We start from the raw sequence: 10,000 nt of genomic DNA, 5'->3' as shown, positions 1-10,000 counted from the left end.
CTGAAGCTGAGATCAGGAGCTTCAACACGTTAACTTCCTTCCATCCTCCGACAGAAGAACTGCCCTTCACCCCGTCACCGGACAGAGCCGCGATCTGCTCCGTCACAACCTCCAGTCGAGTCCGAACTCTAGAGGGAAAACATCCGATGTACTGGTCTCCACTGAGCGGCAGCCGGACGCAATCACAGGACACAATCCGGTTCAGTCCACCTGGAGAACGAGTCCCTTTCTCGCCTATCGCGTCTTCGAGTCCAGTCCTGAACCAGCTATGGACGCCCGTCCGCGGCGGCAGCCCGACGAGTCCGTCGGCGAGATCTCAGACGCCACGCAGACGGACAGATTTGGCGTTCAGTATGTCCCTCAGCCCGTCCAGCAGCGTCAAGACCCACAGCTTCCCCCAGGGACAAGCCTTCGTCAGAAAGGACACCGAGGGAAGGTGCAACTTCACTTGGGTCCCGACGCAAGGACGATAGGCGGCGCAGAAAAGAACCGGATTCTGTGTTGTTGTTGTTGACTGAACAAGCGTCCCGGGCCAAAACTCCAGGACTATAAGTCCATGTTGAACTTTGTTCTGGACCCTCTAAGTGGTTCTGATCACGCAAGCAGGAAAACCAAGGCCTTAAAAGACACTCGGGCAACAATTCATACCGACATATATCTCTTTAAACGGCTCTCAAAGACCTCGACATGATGAGAATGGATGCAAAGACTTTTGCAAAGAAGTTTAGAATATCCTACAGGAGGAAAAGAACAATGCTGAACTGTGGTACCGTGAGACTAACCCGTTTATTTTAGGATTCATATCTAGAACCAAACTGTTGAACATTTTACATTTTAGGTAGCCGACTTACAATGAGTGTAACATTAAAGATTAACGCTTAAAATGACGTCTATCGACCCTTTTAGTGATGACGTCATGATGAGGTCCCGGTGTTAGCTGGAGGCTAAACAAAGGAAAGACTGGAGGCTAACTAACGCTAGCAGAGGGCTAAAGTTCCAGATAGTTAACTATAGACATCCAAAGATTTATACGCCCTCAGTTTATCTTTACAGCGCTGACGTTGGCCACCGGCCCGCTGGTCGGACGGCCGACTACTTAGCTAGCTTAGCTCTCTAATTCCACCATGCAGTCATGAAACACAGAACGTGAGGTGAACCAAGTCGTCCCTCATCTGCTGATAGCACGGTGCTATCCTACGCCGTGACCAGAGTGTGAGGATGAAGCATCACGTTGTTACTCATCGAGCGACTGGGTTGAGGTTTATATTTAGTTTGACTGTGAAACTGCCACATAACAATATCAGTCATATTGTTATATTACTAAATGTTAATGCAGAACAGGAAGACGGTGCCACAAAACGATGACTGCCTCCGAACTAAAGACATCTGAACTGCTCTTCGTGGGTTATTAGGATAGAAGAATCGGGGAAACGACAGATGTTGTGTTACCTTAAATACAAATGTTAATGTTTAAGCTGCCACTGATTGGTTGGAGGGTGGCGTCCAGACGAAGGACGTGTAGTTTGAATGTTGTTCACTGCCGTTGTTGTTAACCCTGTTTTCAGATCAACAGCTAACTCGTACAAATGACTCGTATGTTATAAATGCTGATGTGAGCGTCACAGATGTTTGCTCTTAAAGCAACAACAAGTCAGAAGCAACGGAGACACATTGAAGTTAATAAATGTCTCCAACAGGCTGTAATGTTTTCATATTGACGTGTACAGAATGTAAATACAAACTGTTGACTAACAGAAGAAAACCTGATTCACATTCACTGTCTGAGTCGTCTGTTTGTTTTACGACCTCGTCTCCTAAATATCACCGTCACAAACCAACACTTCACTTTGATAAATATGTTTTAAGATTAATAATATTAACACGTCCCTTTTCAACCTTCAGCTCTCTTTTTCAGTATTTATTTATTTACATTTTTCCTGAATCTTAATCTTTGAGTGCCGAAACATTAGAGACTTTAATGAGACTTTAATCAGGCTTAAATGGCCTTGTAAAGGAAATTCAGAGATTTGTTTCTAAACACAAAATTATTACTGAAAACATGTTGCAAAGACTGTGAACGTTGTAGTACTGGATTGTGGAGTTAGACCGTGATCAGTAAACCAAACTCGATGTGTTGTCCCTGCGAATATTAGGGCTTTTATTGTGAAAGGTAAGAACAGAAGGAGTCGATCTGGTCTGCCTTTGTCAAGTCGAAAAGAGTAATAAATATAAAAATAAATAAATATTCCGCCTAAATCTTGATTCGCAATTTTCCCTGTTGAGCGTAGCTTGACAAAGATGGCCGAGAAATGTCCAAAAAGTCAGAAAAGTGTCTGAAAAATGTAAAAAAAAAATATCCAAAAAATAAAAAAAAAAAGTAAAAAAAGTCCGAAACAATATACGAAAAATGTAAAAAATAAATAAATAAAGAATGAGGTGTTGTAAATAATGCTGCCAACGACGTACCGTCTCAGGAACGCCTGGAGAGAATTTCGTCCACCTGGACTTGAGGATGAACCAACTAGTTCTGGACAAAAGTCACTGACATCACAAAACACGTCCGGTTTTCAAAATAAGGTGTTAAAAAAGGAACTGTACATACAAAAATACATCTATGGAAATAAGACTGATGGATTATATTCACCAGAAGTATAAAACATTACATTATTTATGTTATCATTGTGTTAACTTTCACAGCCCTAACACATTTCTTTGTACAATTTTCTGACATTTTTTAAACTTTTTTTTTTTTGAACATTTGTTGGACATTTTCTGACATCTTTTATTTCTTTTACTTTTTTTCGGATATTTTTCACACAAAACACGTCCGGGTTTTCAAAATAAGGTGTTAACAAAGGGAACTGTATATACAAAAACACATCTATGGAAATCAGATTGATGGATTATATTCACCAGAAGTATAAAACATTATAAATTAAAAAGAAAACACCACTAACCTGTGAGGGAAGTGTCTTTATTCTTTGATTTTTTTTGGGGGGTTGCTGGATAATAAATGTAATCAATAATTCCTGACAATGATCCTGATCTATTTGACTTCAGGACGTCTCTGACTACACACATGTTGAAAATCAAACATCTTTACTGGATTCATTTAGAGATTTTCAAAGTAAAAGACTCTAGAAGTGGATGATTCATCTTGTTCCCTTCATGGTCTAGAGGTAAACAAGATAACACAAATAACAATAAATCGTTAATATTAAATCGCAATACTTAAAAAACTCAATACATATTGAATCGGTGCCCGAGTATGGTGATAGTACTGAATCAGGAGGTGAGTCGTCCTGCAGCTGCCAAAACAACATTTCATGATCTGGATTTCAGAGTTTCAGAGTCGTGTTCAGGCCGGCTGAGTAAATCAGGACGTGTTAAAGTTTGACAGCGTCCTCGGTCTTTAGCTCAGTTACCAGTTAAACCAGTCTGACCATCGTCAGCTCCTCAGGAACAAAGGGAGGCCGGCGGCTCCCTGGAGACCTCCTCCTCCTCCTCCTCCTCCTCCTCCTCCTCCTCCTCCTCCTCCTCCTCCTCCTCCTCCACCCTGATCCGCCTCCACAGGTAAAGATGGTGGTTTCTCCTCCCTAGGGGTTCCCAACTCAGGCTCCCGGCCCGGCCCCGGGTCCCCTGAGAGCGATCGGGGGGCCGAGGGAAAGTTGGTAGCGAGCGGTTGTCCGCGGCGCCGACCGAGTGGTCTATCTCTAATGACAAGGTAAGACGGGCTGCAGATGTCCGACAGATTGAGGCTCTTTCAGGGCGGCGAGGCCCCGTAAGTCTGGCAGGAATGTGAAAGGAGGGCCGGCCCGGATCACAGGCTCCGTTGGTGTCGGACAGGGAAAGGGGTCATTAAAGAGGCCGGCCGGCTGAAACTCGATCCGCCCGGCTGATCGGGGGAACGGCCTCGCCGCCACGTTCTCGCAGAACCCGACAGCTTGTCTCACCTCATCAGATAATGAGCCCACGGCGCTCCCAGAGAGTCTCCACTTGTTTCAGTTTCCTGAAGGCAGCCGGAGCTCAGGTGTCCCACCGCAGTCAGAGGAATACTTCTACTACTGCATAAGGTACTTAATGAAGTACTTCATAGTGTCAGAGCTGGTACATAAAGTACTTAATGAAGTACTTCATAAAGTCAGAGCTAGTACATAAAGTACTTAATGAAGTACTTCATAGTGTCAGAGCTAGTACATAAAGTACTTAATGAAGTACTTCATAAAGTCAGAGCTAGTACATAAAGTACTTAATGAAGTACTTCATAGTGTCAGAGCTAGTACATAAAGTACTTAATGAAGTACTTCATAGTGTCAGAGCTAGTACATAAAGTACTTAATGAAGTACTTCATAGTGTCAGAGCTAGTACATAAAGTACTTAATGAAGTACTTCATAGTGTCAGAGCTAGTACATAAAGTACTTAATGAAGTACTTCATAGTGTCAGAGCTGGTACATAAAGTACTTAATGAAGTACTTCATAGTGTCAGAGTTGGTGTTAGACCCAAAACTCTCTTCACTAAACAACAACTTTTTCTACTTTAATCTCAACGCATCGATTAGTGTTTCCAACTTGGGATTGTCCTGTCGTCGTCGTCGTTGTCGTCGTCGCCTACGCCTTGTCGTCGTTGTCGTCGCCTACATCCCATTGTTGTCGTTGTCGTCGCCTACATCCTGCCTTCGCCGTTGTTGTCACCTACGTCCTGTCGTCATTGTCGTCGCCTGCGTCCCATTGTTGTCGTCGTCGTTGCCTACGTCTTGTCGTCGTTGTCGTCGCCTACGTCCCATTGTTGTCGTCGTCGTCGCCTACATCTTGTTGTCGTTGTCGCCTACGTCCTGCCTTCGCCGTTGTTGTCACCTACGTCCTGTCGTCGTTGTCGTCACCTACGTCCCATTGTTGTCGTCGTCGTCGCCTACGTCTTGTCGTCGTTGTCGTCGCCTACGTCCCATTGTTGTCGTCGTCGTCACCTACGTCCTGTTGTCGTCGTTGTCGTCGCCTACGTCCCATTGTTGTCGTCGTCGTCACCTACGTCCTGTTGTCGTCGTTGTCGTCGCCTACGTCCCATTGTTGTCGTCGTCGTCGCCGCCTACGTCCTGTCATCGTCGCCTACGTCCTGTTGTCGTCGTCATCATCGCCTACGTCCTGTTGTCGTCGCCTACGTCCTGTCGTCGTTGTCGTCGCCTACGTCCCGTCGCCTACGTCCCATCATCGTCGCTTACGTCCCATCATCGTCGCCTACGTCCCGTCATTGTCGGCCATGTCCCGTCGTCGCCTACGTCCTGTCATCGCCTACATCCTGTCGTCGTCGTTGTCGTTGCCTACGTCCTGTCATCGCCTACGTCTTGTCATCGCCTACGTCTTGTCGTCGTCGCCTACATCCTGGCATCGCCGTCATTGTCGTCGCCTACGTCCTGTCATCTTTGCCTACGTCCTGTCGTTGTCGTTGTCGTCGCCTACGTCCTGTCGTCGTCGTTGTTGTCGCCTACGTCCTGTCGTTGTCATCACCTATGTCCTGTCATCGTCGTTGCCGTTGGCTACGTCCTGTCGTTGTCGCCTACATCCTGTCGTCTCTGTTGTCGTCTTTGCCTAAGTCCTGTCGTCGTTGTCATCACCTATGTCCTGTCGTCGTCGTTGCCGTTGCCTACGTCCTGTCGTTGTCGCCTACATCCTGTCGTCTCTGTTGTCGTCTTTGCCTACGTCCTGTCGTCGTCGTTGTCGCCTATGTCCTGTCATTGTTGTTGTTGTCACCTACATCCTGTCGTCGCCGTTGACGCCTACGTCCTGTCGTCGTCGTTGTCGCCTATGTCCTGTCGTCGTCGCCTATGTCCTGTCGTTGTTGTTGTTGTCGCCTACGGCCTGTCGTCGTCGCCTACGTCCTGTCGTCGCCTACGTCCTGTCGTCGTTGTCGCCTACATCCTGTCGTCGCCGTTGTCGTCGCCTACGTCCTGTCGTCGCATACGTCCTGTCGTCGTCGTTGTCCTCTACGTCCTGTCGTCATCGACGCCTACGTCCTGTCGTCATCGTCACCACCTACTTGAGTAAATGTACTTAGTTACTTTCCACCACTGCAAACTTAAACATCCAAATATGAAGAATTACAACACGATCAGGAGAAAGAAACTTGTTTGTAACTGCAGCCGCTCTCTGCTTCAAAACAGAACACCAGCCATGCATCTGTGTGTGTGTCTGTGTGTGTGTGTGTGTGTGTGTGTACGTTATTGATTAGTCTCTAACAGTATTTAGATGATTGATGAGGGAACCTTCACAGAAATATGCATCCATTTACACTCTCAGAGTTACAGATTGACCGAGTGTTCGCTGTGTCTCCTCTCTAATTGGTTTTAGGTAATACGTCATGTATAAGTGTGTGGATGCTGCTGACCTTTGACCTCTGACCAGTGAGGGAGAACACCAGCAGCAGAGAGGAGAGGAAGTGAAGGTCTGCGTTTGTTCCACAGAACCATCTGTATTGTGATTTTTAAATATTGTGATGAATTATTCTGATGTATTGTGATTGTTGTTATCTTGTTTACCTCTAGACCATGAAGGGAACAAGATGAATCATCCACTTCTAGAGTCTTTTACTTTGAAAATCTCTAAATGAATCCAGTAAAAATGTTTGATTTCCAGCATGTCTGTAGTCAGAGACGTCCTGAAGTCAAATAGATCAGGATCATTGTCAGGAACTATTGATTACATTTATTATCCAGCAACCCAGAAATCAAAGCATAAAGACGTTTCCCTCACAGATTAGTGGGATTTTATTTTTCTTACTTCTGGTGAATATAATCCATCAATCTGTTCTCCATAGATGTATTTAGTATCTACAGTTCACTTTATTAACACCTTATTTTGAAAAGCGGACGTAGTCCCACGTGTCTACTTCCTCTAACTTCTCCAAGGTGGTCTCTAGCTCTCCCGCCAGCTCCGTTCTCTTTATCATCCATGGTCAGCTCCATCGGGCCGTTGTCAGTATCTGGGTGCTCTACAGTCGTAGCGTCGGCCCGTTTGACCACGGAGACGAGAGCGACGGCCGGCTCCACCGCCACGTTACCGCCGTACCATAAAATTTCCTGCTAACTATTTCACACTTTTGTTTTCAGATAATTTTCAGCCTTTTTTTAGGACATATTTAAGACTTTTTTTAGGACATTTTTTGGGCCATATTTCGGACATACTTTGGCATTATTTCAGCTTTTTTCAGCCTTTGTTTGGACTTATTTTAGCCTTTTTTAGACGTTAGCATGCAGCTTTAGCTCTGCTCTGTGTAGCTCTGCTTCTCCTGTCAATGTGTGAAACCCAAAGTGTTTCCATCCTTTCCTGGATGTGTAGTGTTTACCACGCTGGATTTAACATGGGAGGGTGCAGGTCGTATCCACGACGACCCTCCAACGTTTTAGACTCTCTGAGGTTTGTTTTGGTTGACGGATACGGAACGGATATGACGTCACGTTACTCAGACTACCACAATAAAAGCTGTAACTTCCTTCTACCTCCACATAGACTCAGATGAAGCAGATATATCTATTCTGATGTTAAAACATCTGTTTAGAAGTCATGAAATAAAACATTGGGATACATAAGTGAACAGATGTTTTCCCTGCCCCTTCAGGAACCAACAGACTGTCAGAGAGCATCATGGACTGTTACCATGGTGATTTAGAGGATATCAAGCTCAGAGGAAACGCACTGTATCTGTGTGTGTGTGTGTGTGTGTGTCTGTGTTAATGGTTAATGAGTCTTTATGGCATTCTGTGTGATGATGAGTAACTTTATACCAACATACTAACAGCTGCAGTCTCCTGCTCAACAATTAACCCAAAGAGTGCCTCCACACACACGCACGCACGCACGCACGCACGCACACACACACACACACACACACACACACAATCTTAAAGTGGGCATGTCTGTAAAGGGGAGACTCGTGGGTACCCATAGAACCCATTTACATTCACACATCTGGAGGTCAGAGGTCAAGGGACCCCTTTCTAAATGGACATGACAGTTTTTCCTCTCCAACATGTAGTGTTAGTTTGGAGCGTTATTTAACTCCTTCATGACCAGCTAGTCTGACCTGGTTGGTACCGATGGATTCATCAGGTTTTCTGTCTGTTCCAACTTAAAAATCGCAAGTTGCGTTAATACATTAGTGGAGTTAAAACGAATTTGCGTTAACGTGTTATTATTGCGTTAACTTTGACAGTCCTAACCCATTTATTTTTTTGACTTTTTTTCGGACAATTAGTAGACATTTTTTGGACCTTTTTTTCAGACTTTTTTCTGGCATTTTTCTAAACTTTTTTTTGACATTTGTCGGAGATTTTATTTTATTTTTTTGTATATTTCAACAACATTTTTTCGGATACTTTTAGGACTTTTTCAGCCTTTATTCAGACATTTTTGGGATATTTTTTCAGACTTTTTTCAGACTTTTTTCGGGCATTGTTTCTTTTTTAACTTTTTTTTTTTTACATTTTTCGAACTTTCTTTCAGACATTTGTTGGACTTTTTCCAGACTTCTTTTTTTTACATTTTTCAGACATTTTTCGGACATGTCAGAATAGTATTATAAAGTGTTGCTGTTTAGGTAAATAAAGTTCCTGCTACCTTTCGTCAGAGCCGTTATTCTACTGTCAGCATGTAGAGTTGTGTGAAACAGACTCTGGATCAGCTGTTATTATTGACTTCTGTCTTGTTTAAGGTTTCATATGATATCTGTAGCTTCACTCTGCTCGCCTGTTAGAGCCTCTGAAAGACAGTACAGTCAGTCGGGATGGGGGGGGCTCAGAGGGTTAATCATTTAGCACCGGGTTTCGGTTCCCTTCCCCTAACAACCAGGCCCGGTTTATAGAAAATGTCGATAAGAAAGCAGAAAGAACACAAAGAGCTAAAATCAGTTAATATAAAGAAGAGGAAGCGCTGAGCGGTGGACTTTCTATCAGAGGATCAAATAACGGCGGTCGCGTGTTCTAAGTGTGTGGAATGTAAGTCCACACACAATACCTGTGTACTGGCACAACGCCACACACACACACACAGTCATGTCCACACACACACACACACACACACACAGTCATGTCCACACACACACACACACACACACACACACACACACACACTGTGGTCTGATATAACTAACAGTTATAATTAATAACCAGTAGAAGAACCAGTAGAACCAGTAACACCAGTAGAACCAGTAGAACCAGTAACACCAGTAGAACCAGTAACACCAGTAGAACCAGTAGAACCAATAACACCAGTAGAACCAGTAACACCAGTAGAACCAGAGAACAGCAGGCTGGGTAACACACAAACATCTCAACTGTTGAATCTGAATCCAGCTCTGATGTCATCATGTGGTCACATAACGGTCAAATGATGAAGACTGAGGTCCTCTTCCTCTCTCAGTCCTCATCACCACAAAACATTAATATTACAATGTTCATAAACATCTGAATACTCCTCCGCCGTAGAAAAGGGGTTCATAGATCAGCGTCTTTGTTGACCTCTAACCATTCGGACCTCTTCTTTAGGGGGTTCAGGGGGTCTTTAAGGGGCTCAGGGGGTCTTTAGGGGGTCCAGGGGGTCTTTAGGTGGGTCCAGGGGGTTCAGGGGGTCTTTAGGGGGTTCAGGGGATCTTTAGTGGGAGATAGCAGGTCAACAGTAGATGTCACATAGAAGTGGTGAACATCATCTGAAAGCTGGAACCTGGAGATCAGTCTGAGTAGATGGTGGTCATCCTCAGGCTCTGTTATGTCTCTTAAGTTGTTTTTGGGGTTGATTCCATTTGTTCCACAGATTTGGTGCTAAATTTAACCATTTCTTTACCTCTTGAGAATTGATAAAAATGATCAATAATCCCTCCAGAATACCTCATTTAGACCGCGAGACCTCGAGGAACACCATAGAAGAAGACATGCTGTGATTTGGGATAAAAAACTTTTGACATTTGGAGATTTCTGCAAGAATTGCATTTTTTAGCGATCCGCAGTGAGCA

The 10,000-nt window shown here is 44.4% G+C and overlaps 2 protein-coding genes and 1 long non-coding RNA gene across 4 annotated transcripts in view; 2 read left to right on the top strand and 1 right to left on the bottom strand.

Moving 5' to 3' along the window:
• gmnc (geminin coiled-coil domain containing) overlaps positions 1–1,773 on the top strand; it is a 10,356-nt gene extending 8,583 nt beyond the window's left edge. Inside the window, exon 5 of the mRNA XM_074640944.1 lies at positions 1–1,773. This exon is cut by the window's left edge and continues 547 nt beyond it. Coding sequence (XP_074497045.1) covers positions 1–473 — 473 coding nt within the window. The 3' untranslated portion in view covers positions 474–1,773.
• Positions 1–10,000, bottom strand: part of ostn (osteocrin) — a 59,783-nt gene that overhangs the window by 43,313 nt on the left and 6,470 nt on the right. The gene's annotated exons all lie outside the window — the stretch shown is intronic.
• Positions 3,606–8,682, top strand: LOC141771059 (uncharacterized). Its single transcript, XR_012594654.1, has 3 exons — positions 3,606–3,724; positions 6,346–6,439; positions 7,613–8,682. It is a non-coding gene; the product is annotated as an uncharacterized LOC141771059 (long non-coding RNA).

This window comes from Sebastes fasciatus, chromosome 7, assembly GCF_043250625.1.
Source record: "Sebastes fasciatus isolate fSebFas1 chromosome 7, fSebFas1.pri, whole genome shotgun sequence".
Taxonomy (NCBI): Eukaryota; Metazoa; Chordata; class Actinopteri; order Perciformes; family Sebastidae; genus Sebastes; species Sebastes fasciatus.
The sequence above is the reverse complement of the archived record's forward strand: the minus strand, read 5'-3'. Positions and strand labels throughout refer to the sequence as shown.